The sequence below is a fragment of the Agelaius tricolor genome, unplaced genomic scaffold (genome assembly GCF_023055355.1).
Source record: "Agelaius tricolor isolate 1412-34295 unplaced genomic scaffold, bAgeTri1.0.p SCAF_62, whole genome shotgun sequence".
Classification (NCBI taxonomy): Eukaryota; Metazoa; Chordata; class Aves; order Passeriformes; family Icteridae; genus Agelaius; species Agelaius tricolor.
The window spans coordinates 562598-580482 of NW_027269322.1; the positions used below are offsets into that span (position 1 = coordinate 562598).

The 17885-nt window shown below is 40.5% G+C and overlaps 1 protein-coding gene across 3 annotated transcripts in view; it reads right to left on the bottom strand.

Moving 5' to 3' along the window:
* Nucleotides 1–17885, bottom strand: part of PARVA (parvin alpha) — a 63754-nt gene that overhangs the window by 30309 nt on the left and 15560 nt on the right. The window contains exon 1 of one of the 3 annotated variants that reach the window (XM_071456587.1): nt 4253–4404. The exons of the other annotated variants lie outside the window; for them this stretch is intronic. Coding sequence (XP_071312688.1) covers nt 4253–4280 — 28 coding nt within the window. The 5' untranslated portion in view covers nt 4281–4404. Of the gene's footprint in view, nt 1–4252; nt 4405–17885 lie in introns of those variants that run through there. 3 annotated transcript variants of the gene reach the window in all.

Consider the following 17885-nt stretch of genomic DNA (forward strand, 5'->3'; position numbering starts at 1 on the left):
AATATGCAAACTGGCTGACAACAATGTGCCTGCCTTTAATGTTTCTGCATTAGTACTCAGTCTCCAAAAAAGAATCTATTTTCTTTTCTCATTTCTCCATTAAACCAAACATGGCATGCACACAAAAGGAACAGGAGTAATGCTGTTCACAATAAAGGATGGGAGAAATGCTATTATTTGATTTTCATGTATGCAAAACAAATTAAATGCCTTTTGCCTTGAACTTTCTCTGAAGTCCAAAGCCACGCTCAAGTACCTCAGTGACTAGTTTGCTGTTCCTTTCTCTTTTTGGAAATGGCAGGAAAAAAAGCCTCCACAGACAGACAGATGTCTGGTTTGGGTAGGTAAAAAAACAAATCAGGAAGAAAACTCAGTCCTTTTTCAAAAGAGTACATGTGATTCTCTTTTGCCAGCTTCACTAAGCCTTCCATGCTTTCTCATTTCATTTGGGATGAAGGTTTTTTCTCAGAATTTCCCTCTAGTTTCTAAGAGGTAATAAGCAGTGAAGTGCCAAGCTAACACAGATGCCAATCATTCCATTCATTCCTTCTACATATCCTCTCAACACATCTTTTAAAATACCTAAGCAGTATCTGCAGACATTTTGAAAATCCTGTCACCCTACAGGACTGTTTAAAACCCTACTGAAAAATCCCAAAAGGCAATTTTGGGAACAAATACAGACAAGAGTTCAATTGATGCTCGTTCTTATTCCCACTGAAGAACAAACCATGCATATGAGAAATGCTGAGACCATTCCAAGTTCTTATCAAAATGTGCTGTGTGGAATCTGATCCCAAAACAAACTCCAAAGAGCCTGAGATGCTTTGGTAGGGTGTTTGTGCAACAGAAACATGCAGGTTGTTAGCTGCTCTGCACATGGTATCCCTACATGCAAAATACTTTATTGAAACAAATCCTTTGACAGCAAAGTACTTTATGGAAACAAATCCTCTGACAGCTAAGATTTCCAATTCACTGAGAGATCTCTGAACTGATTTACTGAAGGATCTCAGAACAACACAGAGCACTTGGGGCCATACAGAGAGGAAGGGAAAGCATTTGTATCCTCCTCACTGACATTTTGATATTTCTCAAGTTACAACAAATCTGCAGGTATTAATACCCAGAAGAGAGGCAGCCAGACGTTTTGGTGCAAGTGGAGGCAATTGTTCTTCTTACATGCTCACTAGCTTGCTGCAACATTTTTTTCAAACATTGAGGAGTGTAGCAGCAGATTTTACAGGGCTGACTTGCCCTCATTTTGTGAATCACCAACCAGCTAAGAGCAGCTATTCCAACATCAACAAGAAGCGCTCATGCAGAGAAGACAAAACCAAGGATCTGTTCCAAGAAGTCTTTCCCAGCTCAACAAGTTCCAGCTATTCCTAAGAGAAAACCCAAAAATAGTTCTCAGGAATGTGAGGGCACACTAGTAGCAAGCTGAGGATTTCCTGAATTTCTTGCTCTTTTCTTCTCGCGTATATAAGCCTTGTTCCTGAAGGAGAAAAAGTTAAGAGAGACCCAATGCATCTCAGTAATCTAGATGAGTGCTTTTTCTTGAAAGAAAGAAAAAAATTACTACTTTTACTGGAAAGTTAAAGCTCCTTCTCACAGACTACAAACTGGTTTATGTGTCACACACTGTCCTCATTTTCAACCTGCAGTTCCTAAAACTACTTGTGTTTTGAGATAAGCAACTCACCATCTTCAAGGAAACACTCTGTGACAAAGGATTAAAAGACTTTTAAAAAGTGGCCAAGCATTTCTACATCCCAGAAGGAAAAAACCCAAAATACCCCAAAAACATATTAGTATCTTATGAGAGCTTCTCACGCTTCAAGATCTTTCTTTACTATCAAAATCAACCAGGATGAAGTTTGGGGTTGACACCAAGGCTGGAGAAGCAGCAAACACAAAAAACATGGGATAAGAGTCACCTGAAGAAATTAAAACAATAATGAATACAAATATGTAGATATATTACTTATTTGCATAACTGGTAGTTTGCAGTCCATTTTTTGATACTTTCTGTGTCAATCCTGAGTATCTAACCCTGGTTCTCAGATTCAGCAGCAGAACTGACTTGCAACATCTAATTCTGTTTTTCCCCTTGACTTTAAAGATTTTCAATTTCTTGCGATGTTTAATATTTGTGCCTAACACACAGATGGTTTCTTAAAGTCTCTGCAATATGTCCCAGGGAATTGGAGTTTATAGTCAAGGACAGAATCAGGATCTAATTTGGGAATTGGGATCTACAGACAGGCCTTCAACATGGCAAAAACAGGCTGTGGCTTTGGCTGGATCCACAGAAACCCAGCTACATTCTGAAAGAAAAAGGGATGGATTTGGTAAAAGGCTGCAAATGAAACCTTAAAATGGAAGAAATGTATCTTCTAGCATCCTGAAGACAAAACTGCCCTTCAGAGCTCTCATGGCCAATGTGAGGTTAATGTGAATTTGAGAGCAGAGAAGCTTCAGGCTTTGATCTGAGAAAAGGGGAAGTTCCTCACCTCACATGAGTGTGCACTGCCAAGCTGCACACTCACATGTGTGGAGCCCCTCTGCTTCTCCCAGCCATACAGCACTAAGGGCTAGCTCAGGGATGGGAAGGGATATACCAGGGCTGTCTGTGGAAATCCCTGGCTAGAGGGAGGACTTTGGTCAGCTGGCATAAATCACAGTGTGGTGTGATCAATAGTGTGGCTGTGCTATCCTCCTAAAACACATTTACACAAAAGTGTAACATGATGATGCAAGACAGGACTTTGGTAACACAAACTAGAAATTGTGTTTGGCTTAGCAAAGCAGAATTTGTTCTCAATTTGCACAGGAAATAAATAAACACTTTCCAGCCTAGGTTTTCAAATCCCTTAATCAGAATTAATTCATTTAACAGAAGAAAACAGCAGTATCCTCATTCTGCAGCATAGAAAAAACCACAATTCTAGTTTAAGGAATTAATCTACATGTTTCCTTTCTGGAGACAAACTGAACTTGTAAAATGGAAGCCTAGCACATAAAATACAGCCTTAAAAGCTCATCTGTAATGTTACATTAGCCAGACAGCAGACAGGAATACCTGTACCTTTTGCTTTCCAATCCCCTGTCATGGCAAAGAAAACACCCCTTTTTCCATAAAAGCCAGCAGCAATGATTTTCATCCAGTCCTGTGGCTTGTCCTTCATGGGCCCTGCCTGGTACCCTCTGTGCATTCCTAATTTTGCTTATTTCCTTATAAAATCAAACAGCTGCTCCAACTTCCAAATGCCCTGTCTAAAACAAACACCTGACTGAACCGTTCATCTGATTTTGGTGTTTCTGTGAAGACAGCATGGTAAGGGTAAAGCCCCAGCTCTGACCTGCACCTGCACTGCCACTGTCTCTAGGTTCCTAGAGATCTCAAACATGCTGCAATTTCGGAGCAGCACTTGCTGGCACCTGTCAAGAGCTGTCAGACAAGGGAAACATCCCTGGGTAAACTTCTGCCTATTAAATGCATTTCCTGGGTTGCTGTCATTGCCAATGTGTCAATGTCATCATGAGGAACAATCACAGCAACAGTGCCTGTGGCTGTATCTCCTGTCCCACTTTGCAGGTGGGCATTCCTAAACCTGCAGCTCAATCATCGATGTAAATAACCTCAAATGGGTTTTACTCCATGGCACTAACACATTTGGAGTTTCCCCAAAATAATATGCAGCCTTCTGCTTTGATGTTGTGAGTTTGTGTTACCGTTCCTCTTAGAAAGTGCATAGTACCATGAGGTTTTCATTTTAATAAGCATGAATATTAAAACTTACTGACTGCATAACACATAGTCCATTTGAAAATTGCTATCCCAAGCATGCTTTTGACTAGAAATGAAAACTTGTCCTGAATGGAAATTCAGCTGATAAAAATCACTATTTTTACACTGGAACCAGTGTTACCCAAAGACTGCATTTGTACCAAACTGAAGCTAACTGAAATACATAATCTTATGAAACATCACGGGATGATACAGCTAATTCTATTTCATATTGCAGAAATACTTTCACGGAATAACATTAAATATTCACAGACTGATGTATTTTCTTTATCTTTTACCCAGGAAAAACAAAGTCTGACAGGAATAAGAAGGAAATAAACTCTCATTCTTATCTTCAAAATATTGCAAACCAAAAATAACTACCATTATAAAAATACAGGGTCAGAAAGCAATAACCAGAAAAGCAAAACAACCAGATGAGTTGGTCTGGGCTCCTACCTTTAGGGCAAAATGCTCCACAGCCCATCGTAGGGTCGCTGGGCCACCCTCATAGTGCATCCCAGGGGGAACTGCAGTCCTTGAGGTGCTGGAAGCCCCTGGCAGGGCCCTGTGCTGCTGCTCTTCAGAGGAGCTGGTTCAGCTTTCGAGCTGTTTTGCACCAGAATGGTCCAAGCACATCACAACTCCTGGCTCAGAGCATCGCTTCAGAACAAGCGACTGACTGCCTATATAATTTAATATGATGCCACATGAGACTCATAGACCATCTGCAAAAGAAACTAAATCTGCTTTTTGCAGCTTGGTGAGTTGTGTACTGAAGGCTGGGATGCAGTTTTGATTGTGTGCTTTTGTTATCAGTCATAGAACTAAACAGAGTGCTCAAAGGGCAAGTGCAAAACGCACGTTTTTAGCAATCCCAGTCTGTTCTGTTCTGGGTAACTTTTACCTTTCCTCCTTGTAACTGAATAAAGTCACAGGTTCCCTCAAAGCACAGGAAAAGTCTATGCATAAACACTGCAACATTTGATGGGAAACGTCTTTCTCTTTCTCCTCTTTCTCTTTTTTTTTCTTTTGTTTGGTTTTATTTTTTTTTGTTTTATTTTTCGTTTTTGTTGTTGTGAAACAAAGTCTGATCAACAGGAGTTACTTGAATCCTGTTGTCTGAATTAAGATGCATGTATGATATTACCAAATATTACCAAATTCAGATCCTGATCACAGTTTTCTTTTCTCCACAAATACTTCCCTACTGAAATAATTAGCAACACTCACATGGAACAAGGACTAAGCCCTGAAACAGGCAAAAGCATATAAAAAGCTAAAAAGTAGAGGAAAGGAGAGGTATGAGCCATCAAAAAAATAATAAACTACTGGTAAGAAATAAACTAGTTTTATGGTCTATGGGCTCTTCCAAAGGGGAACAATAATGAAAATATGATCTAAAGCAATTACTTACTTGGGTTAAAAATCGAATTCCTATGAAGTTTTCTACAGACTAAAACTTTTCAGAAGCTATAAAATGTCTAAGTGCTTGTTGCAACTTGGAGCAGGAGGAGGGAAGTGACACATCCCTGGCTGATTTCTAAGTCATGGAAAGTAGTTACCTTTCTAATTTCCAATGGAACTCCATTTCAAATACATGTGCCAAAACACAAGTATGGAGTGGTATTTACTGTTTAGGATTATTTAGCTGAACTACACAACATTCCTCCCCCAGGTTTCATATCAGATGTGATTCCTTGCAGAAGAAGTCTCAGAGCTCTTGTCTGTTCTGGCACCACATTCTCTGCCAGTTCTAAGGAGTCTCTGATACACACAGGTCTGCAGGTTTTGGGTCACTCCTAAAAGCAGCTTTCCCTGCCAATGTTTCTATTTCATGCTGCACTCACAAGTAGTAATGGGGCTCCCTATTCAGACTCCTGGAGTCCCACTGCCTTCTGGCACTGAAAACCTGCATTGCTGGACTGCTGAATAACAGCATTCAATTACAGACAACACTGAGCTGGCAGCTCTTTACCAAGCTTTCCTTTTCTTAATTTCTCAATAGAATCATAAGTGTCCCACATACTTTATTATGGCAATCCTGTTTGGGACACAAGTACAGCTAAAGAAAAACATGCTTCACTTGAAATGTCAAGAAGGATGCCGAAAATTATTATATATTAAGAAAATTCATGAAGTCCAAAGTCACAGCTACCTGCATCATCAATTCAATCACTCATTTTATAAGTGCTTATTTACATCTGTTCATAAAATAGTATTTTTTTGCACGCACAAAAACAGTTATTTTACAAAAAATAGTAAATGAAATTTGTTTCTTTTATGCTGAGTTTTTATACCAACAGAAGCAGACAAAATATCATGCCCAGGTAGTGGGTGAGGTTACAGCAGGGTAAGAAGGCTGCAAATTAGCTAAAGCAGAGCTCTTTCCTCAGAGGGTATAACATGGCAAGAAGTGGAAAACTTCAGCAGGTCTGAAGTACACAGCTTGGGGACCCAGTAGAGGAATTTCTACTCCTCCTTTCCATAATTCATTTTCACTTGCCACAAACATAAACTCAAGCAGGGCTTGATTTCTAATTCCTGTAATATAACAATACCTTTCAAAAAGCCTGTGCACTTCTCCCTCCCCTTAGCAGAGGTCACGGCAGGGAGGAAACCCAGCACATTGGGAAATGCTTTGGGCCTAGAGTTTCCCAAACTGTTCCTAAGGGCTCATTCTCAACCCTGCAATTTTCAGCTTTGTAAAAACAGAAATATAGCCAGGGAGGACTAAAGTCTTATTCAAGCCATTTTGGCCATCAATACAGGAAACAATTCAAAGGCAACATGACACTGATAGCTTAATTTGTGAAAATGGATAAATACTGGATCTGCCACATAGCACATTAACCCATGTAACAAATAAATACAGAAATAGCACTGCAATACTTGGGTAAAAGGTTTTGGTTCACAGAGGAGGAAATTCAATTAAAGCATGTAATGTCAATTACTGTCATTTGTAATTTTATTTTGCTTCCCTAGAAACAATACAGATGCAGGATTCTAAAGTTACCTGCATGTTTGATGCAAATGGGATAAAATTATCTAGGTTCTGAGAAAATCCAGATAGTAGTAAGGAAAAAACCCCACAGTTTTACCTAAACTCACTCATGGATCTTCTTCAGAGTGCTGGTCACATGAGAACTGACAAGCCTTCCATTTAAACACATAAGCCAACAACCCATACCCAAAACAGGACTTTTATGTTTCAAAAATGATGTTAAGTGATCAGAAAGGCTGGGAGGAGAGCAACTGGTTAACTCTCAGCTACTGCAAATGGGCACAGCCTTACTAAAGCCAACAGAAGAGCACTGACTGATAGCAGAAGAGAATTTGCCTTTACTGTTTACACTGATTGATTCCAATTGGAAAATTACAGGGCCAGGTCCTTAATGCTTCTGTCTCCTTTGCCCTGCTCTGTGTAAAAGTGGCTAAGTCACGTGGAAGACTCCAAGCATCCCAGCAGCACAGAAACAAACACTGCCAGCTCCCATCAGTCCCTTTTCCCCTTTGCCACGGGAAATGTGCTGCAGCAGCAGCACCCAGCTCTGCCTTCACACCAACAGCTGTGCACAGCAGAGCTCAGTGCTGCACAGAAGCATCCTCCCCACAGCATCTTCTGCTGAACTCAGGAAATAATACAAAAAATCAATTCATTAAAGTACTGTTGGTGAAATAAATGCCAGGCATCTTTCTACCTTGCAAACTACAATATGAGCTCTACCAGAACTACCAGAGAATCTGCTGTCAAGACCTCCAAGCCATTTTCTTTTAAGCATCGCCACTTCTAAATATGGAAGCATCCTGCCTTTGAAAACCCATGCCTTCCTCAACAGTGTAATGCTACAGTAAAATGATGATTAGAATGATAGGAAAGAGCTAACAAAAGAAAGACTAAATCAATCAGATGCTTTCTTATGCCTCTAAATGATACACATAAATTGTGTCTATCAGGTTCCCCCAGGCTATTTCAGGAGCAAGCAGAACACAAAATGATGCAGATTCATTAGAAAAAGTCTAAATCTAATCTACCTGAATTTAAAATGCCAGGAATCATGTAAATGGAAGAAAAGATGACAGACTTTGCATGTTACACATAAGCAGAAACAAGAGTCATATAAACTGGGAGTCACACAAAGTGCTCATTTACCAAGAAATTACAGGTGAGATCCCTGGCAGTGCCAACATCTCTTGGTATAACTGCAGTGAGGACAGAGGTGTCTCCAAACTGCCCTTGTGCCTTCCCCTGCCCTCCAGAGGATGCCATGAGCCTGGCACGTGGGGCTTCAGGGGTGGCACTGAGGGTATGGGTGACATTTAACCTCTCCTTTCCGCTCACCAGGGCTAAAATCCAAAAGAGAAGAATTCCAGCACAGACTGTGTGATGCAAAGGAAGAAGGTAGATACCAGAGTTATGTTTTTAGACATGCAAATTAAAACGGTGTCCTTCCCAAATAACACATGAATGCTGACAAAAGTAATTTAAAAGGGTCAATCCCAACTAGATCTAGGTGGCAAATGCAAGAAAATTAGACTCTTGAAAAATAAAATACTACTGACATGACAGAGTTCACCTATAACATAACTGACATATGGCAAAAATGCATTGACAAGAACCTGAGAACTCCAGCTCTCCCAGAATCTTACTGTTATTTGCAATGCACCTTGCAAGGTCCAAGTGTTACTCAACACAGGCAGGCCCATGGCCTTTTTCCCTAAACACACAGGAGAAAGAGAATGATGTTAGACCTATAAATACACACACTTTTTTATGCCTTGTACCATAAACAAAATCTTTACTACAACCATACATGCACACAAAATTGGATCATTTGGAACACTCAATCGTACAGCCTCTCTCTCCTAACAGGCCAGCCTCATTCTCTGCCATTAAATCAAGACACATTCAGGTCTAAAACCTTCACCTGGAGCCAGACTTCTTGACTTGCTATGTGCTGACATTTTAAACTGAATGCAGGAATAGTTCTCCTCTCATTTTCTAAGCTATGCTGGATCAAAATCTAAACATCAGCAATGGCCCTGAAAAGACAAATCAACCTCAAAGTCAATGGAATCTCAGCAGCATAAACCCAGTAAGCAGATCAGACCTAAATCATAATTCCTGCAGATTTCTCTTGTTGCACAAAAATATTACTCAGCAACAGGCAACACAATTGTTTACCAAATAATTTACTCATTTTTATGTCATTATTTCTCAAGTGGAAAAAGCACTGACTTTCAGGGATGCACTAAATTGGCTCAAAGTTTGTGCTAGAGCAAGAGGAAAAACCCCTTGATTTATAGACCTTCACATTAACAAGTGCCTCTTTCTTGTTACTCTCTCTGCCTTCCATTTAGAGTTCATGTTACTGGAGTTGGATTTCCTCTAGGCTGGGCCCTATTCAGTGCCTGCATTACTACCCCAGTTCCACTGGAGAGTCTGTTCCCAGAATCCTGCCAAGCTGGCAGTATGGTTCCTGAGAGACTACTTTGCCTGACATGCAGTAAGCTATTTATTGACACACCACTGTTCCCATTCAGTTCTGCACCTAAGCACTCAACTGGATAGCAGTTCCATATGTTGGATCTGTTACACTTCTCTGGAAAATTATATTACTTTGGGTAAATAAAAAGCTAAGAGCAGCAGGAAAAATATCATAAAAATGCAGCCAAATTTGTTTCATCCTGCCTCCATCAGCAAATTTGGTCTATGACCTCTGCATATGAGTAATGCAAGTGCTTTAAAACTTGCAGTGATTTATATTTTCAGGATAGGAAGTTCAAGGCTTATATTTCTGCTCCCCTACCATACATTATTATTCTTTATACACAATTTCTTGATAATTATCTATCTAAAATATATAGGCATCTTTTTTTCCTACTTTGTGGTGCACATTAACCAAAACCATTCATCTCAATAACCAGTCTCTGGGTTCTTGGCAGAGTAGAGCTGAATGTGTAGGTTATTCCTGGAACCATACTAGGCTGATGCTCTCATCATAGTTTTAGTCATGGAAACAGGCTTGCACCAAGACAGGCATTGTTTGTTAAAAAGGAAATTCCTGGCATATCTGTGAAAAATGAGGAGTAATAGGGTACACCACTTAAAAATGTAATATTTGCACAGGGCTGTTCATTAGAAGGCTTTAGTCTGCTCTACAAGTCAGGTGATGCTTTTTGAAGCTTTGGGCTTGTGTCCTGCTGAGAAACCACTCTCTGTATTCACAGTTCCTCAGCAGCACAGCTTCACTCCATGAGACCTCCCTTCATACAAGAGCAACGAGTTCTCTTCAAGCTTTGAAGAGATCTAGCAAAAGAGCTGACTTTCCAGTTTCTCTAAGCATTAATAGTGGGGCTTTTGGATTTACAAACCTGCATTTTCTATGGCCTATTTGACCTTTACCACAACACTTGCAAGGTTATGAGGAGGGTCTCACTGCCTTGAAAGGGATCATTTGCTTCCCTTGTGATTCAGTCCCGTGAGAAGCACAGGGCAGCTCTAGCCATGGATATGTGACTTTACCGTGAGGGACCAACTCTGAATTGTAGTGCTGAGCTGCCACTGATTAAGCACTCTTTGCCCGACTTCCTGTGAAATGCAGCAAAGAGTCCCTTCACAGAATAACAGTGTAAAAATCTGTCTCCACAGATAAATTCTTTGCAGCTCTGTGTCTTCAGCACTTCCCTCTGTAGGATATTTCATGACAGCAAAAGCAAAGTGTCTCACTCATCAGAGTCTGGGGAGTTTGTGTGACACTGGTGTTTATCCTATTTGCTCTCTTGGACTGGTCCTGCCCAGACAATGAAAACCTTTTCATCTCATCTCATCTCTCCAGAGTACTAACAGAGATCAATAATTCTGCTTTATCAAACGGAAAATCTCTGGGGTCTTGTGAATCATGTGCTGGCAGCTTTATTTAGATGGAAATCTATGTTCATCCCTGGAAAGCCTTGCTTTATAAAACGATTTTCTGTAACATTCAGACTTCAGTTGATCTTTCAAATAATTTCTAGGCTGAATGAGTTAAAACACAGGTGAAGTTTCCCTGCTGGATGATCAGCTCAAGCACAAAACCTGATCTGACAGATCTGGATCAGTTTTAGAAGTCGGCTGCAAAATGTTACATCAGTGAGCAAGTTAATCCTAATGCAGGACCTGAAAGCTTCTGTTTTTCTTCAAATGTTTCCATTTTCATTAGTACTACAGGGCATGTCAGGCGAATCCTGCCCTTTGTTACTTGTGCAGCCCGATTGCAATTAAGCTAACAAGTCTGCTGTAGTACAGGATGGTGTCCAAACCCTTTTCATAGCTGTGGTAGCTCAGGAAGAAGAAAGCAAACCCTTAATTTGTCACTGAGGTAAGCATTTATCGACTGTGGGACCAAAGGAAGGTCAACACATCTCTGCTGTTTCAAAACTACAATGGCACTTTAAGCCTCCTGATACCACTTTGATGCAGACAATGGCCATTATCACTATTTCATGAATATGAGAACAGACACATAGAGAAAAAAAAAGAAAGAGAATTTGCGCGCAGCCTCAGAGCAGAGCAGGATTAGTGCTCAGAGGCTGCGGGCTCCCAGCACGGGCTCAGTCCCCACATCATCACTCTCACCCACATCCCCCTGCCCTCACCCTCTGTCCTCATTCAAGCTGGTCACCTCCTCAGCACTGCTCTCCCCTTCCAAGGCCTGTGTTTGCTATCACCTTTCCGATCTCCCACTCTGCTGCTGCTCTGCCACTTGCTCCCCACGGCTTCCCCCTTCTGCACCCTACAGCTGCAGGCATAGAGCCACAGCTGCTATGTCCAAGGGATCTTGCTCTCCACATCCCACACGGAGCAGAACCAGATAGGTAAATGACGAAAACCAGTGCCCCATGTTGCCAATCTAATTTATCATATTTTGAATGCAGGTATTAAAAATATGAAAATTATTGTTGACTTTCACTTGTCCCATTTAGTAGCACCTTAGACTGATCATTTGAACTTTTCCTTAGAAATCTGTTTCCAGAATTAACTGCTGATTTTACATTACATCCTAGACTAAGTATTTCTCACCATAATCTCCAGCCCTCTCTGCTCCCTGTAAAACATTTTTTCCTGTCAATTTCTGAAAAGTCTTTAAACAATATTAGGAAGAGAATCTGACAGTCTATGCTTCTAGGCAGAACCAAATTCAAAACCACTGTACAGGCAAAAAAAATTTTAAAAATTCCTGGATCAATCAAAGCTTAGTTCAAGAAAGGGAAGATGTTGCCTTTAACAGTCAGAGGAATCTGCCACCTGTGTTAGAGCCTGAGGCAGGCGAGCCGTGCTGAAGAGCAGAGAGCAGAGTGTCAGCGCCTGGCCAGGTTTACACAAGTGCAGCTCTCCCTGCCCCAGCAGGGCAGAGCTGTGCCCCGCCACAGAGCACCTGCATGCAAATGCAGCAGCACCAGCCCAGGGGCTCCGAAGGGAACCACTTGCCATAAGTAAATGCACTTTGACAGCAGCTCCTAATAAGAGGAAGGAAATGAGGGAGAGAAAGAAAAGTGATAGGAGACAAAAGGACTTTATAAAACCGGGCTTTATTGCTTTCATTTGCAGCATTTTCCCTTTGTTCTGTTGAGCCTTCCAATTCCAGATACTGCACAAAAGAGATACCTGTCTAAAAAAGTTTATTTCAATCTGAAACTGACTTGTAAGATGCTTCACTAATTCAACAGCCCATTATCAGGAGTAACAATGAGCTACCTCTAATTAATTTGGTGCAGCCTTTGCTTCTGATACCAATCAAATCAATATTAATGGAGAGTTTGTGCTCTCTCATTACAGCACAAAAAGGGTACCAATCTTCTCATGAAGATTTTTGGACCATAAACTGTGTTTGAGGTCAGCGTAGCTGGCTTCTTCCCACACCCTTTTTTTCAACCAGAATGGAAAAAAATATATAATGATGTGCTATTTAGTACCTGGATAAAAATCTACACTTGGGCTGCCTACACCAAAAGACTGAAACCAGTTCAATATGAAGAAATCTCAGTCTAAGAAAATAAAGATTTTAGTAGCTCGCAGAGCTCAAATTAAACACTTAAATAGGTAACACTAGATATTTCTCATGCTGCCTCACATTTCTCTATTTATTTTTATCTGCAGGATCAGGCGTGTTAGAGAGGGAGGCCTGGTAAGAATTGCCTCAGCCATCATTCTTGGTTACTTACATCTGTGGTCAATTTTCCACACTTTCTTCCATAAAAGGTAAACGAGGCACTGTACTTGCAACAGGATAATCTAAACAATATGAACAATGTTACTGTTGAAGACCATCTGGCTCATCAAGCACAGCTCCAGACTTTTAACTCCTTGAATAAAGTGTGGAACCCCGCAGTGGTTTTTTTTTATTTTATTTTTTATCCAAAATTCATTTTTAAAATGGTAAAAGTAGAGGTCCTGGAGACGCGAGGGATTCAGACAGGGAGAAAATTCAGTTTCTGGTTTTTATCCTTTTTGTATCTTATGTATGTTGCAATCCAGGCTACATACAAACACTCAGACGTCAAATTTTCCTATTAAAAAAAGCCCTCCACGAGTAACTGGTATGTGTGGGGTTGGTGTTCCAGAGGGGAGACAAGAGAGTTAAGTATTTCATAATTCACTTCAACTTAATGGCCTGATTCTGCCACTTCTTAAAAGGTAATAAAAGTCAAAGAAGGGTCACCAGGAATCAGAGGAAAACAGGGGGGAGGGGTAAGGGTGAATGCGACCAAAGAAGGCTTTTGCTAATTGTACACACAAGTTCTTATCTGTAGATAAATGAACAAGTGGCTGCTCTCAGGAACAAAACAGCCTGGAAGAGGGCGAGCCAGCAGGGAGAACACCGTGATCCCCAAGGTCCGAAGAGCAGGGGAAGCACTGGAGCTGTTTGCGCTCCATCCTCCAGAGGCCAGCCCATGGCTCTGTGCCTCAGTTTCCCCAGCCAGCCGCTCCCAGGGGAGCAGGGCCAGGGCTCACCTCAGCTCCGGGAAGCTCTGGAACACAGAAGGGCAGCCAGTCGTGGCTTACAGCACAACAGGCACACAGGAGTTAAATATTCTTACGCTTCCAATAGGCCACAGACTGCAAAACACACTTGGTTTTCAACTGAACAACAGAAAGAATTAGATTTTCTCGTGGGTCTCTGTTCAGTTTTCGCTCAGCTCCCTCATTTCTCTGTGCATAGAGTGGGTTAAAAAGCCCTGTAAGCATTGGCTGTAACAGGGCAGGGCTTTGGTCCTCAAGGGGGTTGTTATCCTCCAAAGAAGTTTTAATGGCATTATAAAAACCAAACCAAAACAAAACAATAAAAACATCCAAAACAAAACCCCACAACCAACTGCTTGTTGAAATACTTCAATGCTTTTTATTTAATTTCTAAACATATTTTTGGAAAGGAAAGCAAAGAAAATGAATTAGACCATAGTTGGATTTTTTTCTTTTTGTGTAAACACAAAAATTAATTTTCATATTCAGCGGTTCCTTGCTTTAAATTCTGCATCTTGCTTTAACTAGAAACATCAGCCTATCTGGTTTCTAGGTAGAGCACACACAGGGCTGAATCTTCCCCTACAGTAAGTTCTTCCAGCCACTCCCAAAAACATGTGCCCACAGCCCTTTTTCAAAGTCTACTCTAATTTAGATCTAATTTTCATTGAAGCTAATATATCATAAGCCCACTGCAATATGTACTGACATACATATGCTGAATTCTTGGCTTACAAAATCATTTTAAGATGCAACAAGGACTTTTAAAAATTATTTTTAAAGAAATTGTATTTAATATATGCTCATGACTCATCAATTGAAAAGAAAAAGCAATGTTACAGTAAGCAAGATCGGGCAGTTTTATGATTAATGGGGTCAAAAAGTTAGAATTCATGTTTAAAACTTTTGTTACCCACACTGAAACAATTAACCCTATCTATCGAGTACCAGGCCCCAAAAAACAATGCAAAACTTCAGAAAGAAGCAACACTATGTTACAAAACATTTATTTTGGTGTGTGCTCCTTCCCTTCATAAACAGAGCAACAGATTTCACTTCTTTATCAAGAGATTCTCTGGGTGTAACTCTTCCAAAACAAATCTGGCTTTGAAGCCCGAGACGTTAGAGTACAATGTGTAAACTAGGCTTGCCCTAATGGCTATTTTGCTGCAAAAGCATCCTGTTTTCTGCTGTCCCAAATGAAAGTCCCTTTCCTCCTACTTCAGCTAATATTAGGATTTGAAAAATGAAAACAGAAGTCATTTGATCAGCAAGGAATCTGCTGCCAAAACCTCCCGTGCGATCGTGACAGCCCCGGTTACAAAAGCACTGCCAATTGTATCGTAGCTCAGAGAAAAATCATTCCTTTATGCCGTCCTGCTTTTTAAAGATTTTCTAAGCCTTCTGATGTTGACATTCTTGTAACGAACCTTCTCACACACTTTCTGTAAATAACTTATTGTTTTGCATTCTTTTATGGAGGAAGAGAAATTTGATGGACTGTTGGTTTGTCCAGTGTCATTGGAGAGGTGGCACTGTCACCCTCCAATCCACTGTCACTTTTGGAAATCTATAAATGTTGGAGTCAAAAAATAAACTGTTTTTTCTACCTTGAGAACAGGAGCATGCCCGTGTTGTTTCGTGTCTTATAGTAACATTTAAATTAATTTTGCTGCTAACTTGACTGAGTGTTCATGATAGCAAACATCAAATGCACTGTAAGCAGCTCCTGGATTTTAATTAAGAGCATTCCACAGGAATAATGCTAACACGTGCTGAGTGATAAACATATAAGCACTAATACTGTTCTGTAAAGCCTTAAATTACACGCTCCACTGTGCTGCATTTAAATCCTAGAAGACACTGGCACCAATTGCTGGGATTACAACTTTCAATTAAACCTAGAACTAAATTACTGGATTTCTAACCATTTCTTTAATCCACACCTGTCTGCTAAGCCTTTCACCACATTCACACTTAATAACCCTTAACATTTCTCATTGAGAAAGCTCAAAGGTTCTTCCAAATTTAATCCCCGTCACCGCTCCACTTCACGCATCTGGAAACTGAGGCACACAATAATTAAATATGCCAAACTAATGCAGGAACCTGTGCCACAGCCACTGCTTTTGAAAGGGGCAATTGCACCTTGTTCCAAACTTGTTGATCAATCTAACTCCCACCTGATCACCTCTTGTGCAAGTATTCACATGGCCATATGGTAAATTATGCCAGGAAAGAGCTTCAGATTAAAATTGAGGGGTAAAAGGAGTTACTGCATGGAAATGAACACAGCTGTAGCCATTATTTATGAGGCACCTCTAGGTGGGCACATTTCTAGACTTCTTCTGGACCTTTCTATATTGACTCAGCATAATCAAAGTCTACAGCTGCCTTTGAAAGCCTCAGTCATGTTCCCCATCTAACTGAAAAGAGATAAAAGAAGAAAACAAAACCAAAATATTTTTTTCCTCCTGATTCAGGACTGTTCTCTATTTGAAAAAGTAGTTAATTGCTTTTCTAAATAATGTTAAGGTTACTCAGATTAAATCTCATCAAAAAGCATTTCGCCAACATGTGCATTTCATATAGTGAAATCCTCAGATTTTCTGAAAGCCTCATGCCCATACTCTTGTCCACACCACAGCTGAGGAGCTGCATGGATGCTGTGCATGGTGGAGAGCCATGACACAGGGGAGAGCTCTGCACCTGCCTTTCCACACCTGGAGTGCTGTGCCCAGCCCTGGGCCACAAAGGTGCTTGGCGACCTGGAGCACCCCTCGTGAGGATGAGACCCAGAGTCCCAAAGCTCTGGTGCACACAGAGGTTCTCCAACTCAGAAAAGTTGGGAATATTGAAGAGAACTGGAGAAGCACAGAACAGGGCAAAGGATCTCCTCAGCCATGCATACCCTCAACTACTCTTTACATGCACAGACATCAAATAACTAATTCAAATTAAAGAAATCTAAGCCAGATGAATATACAAAAACACCTCATTCCTTTCCTGCACTCCTACTAGATTCAGCCTGGTAAAAAGTAGTCTATTGAACAAATATGCTCTGGGCATAAGATCTGTCACAAATCAAAATTATTGAGAATGATTCTGTTTTTCACCTAATATTTGATATATGTCTTTAGGTATATTGAAATCCTCATACACACAGGAAGTAAATGGTCTGAATATTTTGAGAAGTGTGAAGCTAACATGTATCACTTCTGAGGAAAAACATTATCCTCTCCTTTTTTGGTTGTCATTACAAAAGTACGTAGCTGTTTCCTGCAGATGAAATCCCTGAAACTGCACATTCTAGTCTGTACTCTGCAGTAACTGCTTTGAAGCAAAAATAAAAATTCTTGGATTGCAGCTTCTTGTGCAAAGGTTTCCATGTCAGTAACAACAACGTGTGCAACACTTTTAAAGCCTGATGAACTAGAAGACAAGGAGAACTTTGCTAAACACAAAATCCCATACAGTGCCTGGATAAAACAACTGAAGAAAACCACTGCAGCAGCTTGTACTGTCTCTAGGTTTTGGCATTCATTATTTAAGTTCAGTGGAAACTGTTCAGCCTTGAAGTAGACTGACTCATGCACTTTAACTTCCAATTTCCTGCAAACAATCCATTAGTTTTTGGCAAGTTTCATACTGCACAGTACTTCCCTGAAAAGGGCAGCTCCCAAACTCTTCTGATTTCTGCAGCATTTTTTCAGTTTAATGAAAGCAGAATTTGTACTTGTGCCCTTACAATACTGAGTGTGATGCCCACCTGCAGGTGTCTGACATAATTCTCAAAGGCAGATGAATGACTTTGCTTAGAAAGGTTCTCTTCAAATGTACTTCTTGGGACAAATCCTACTGGGCTGTACTGCATGGGCATTTCTCAGAGCTTAGATGTGCACTGTTAAGTTTTACCTGACAAGGAAAGCAAAAGAAATATTTTCATACTACCTACACCTCTCCCAAAAGTGTACTACCTACTCTTATACTTCACTGCTTTTTTAACAGCTGAAATGAGCTACTTGATAAGTAAATGCTAATTCCATCATTTGTAGCTACAATGGTTTTAAAATTTAGCATTCCCTTCAA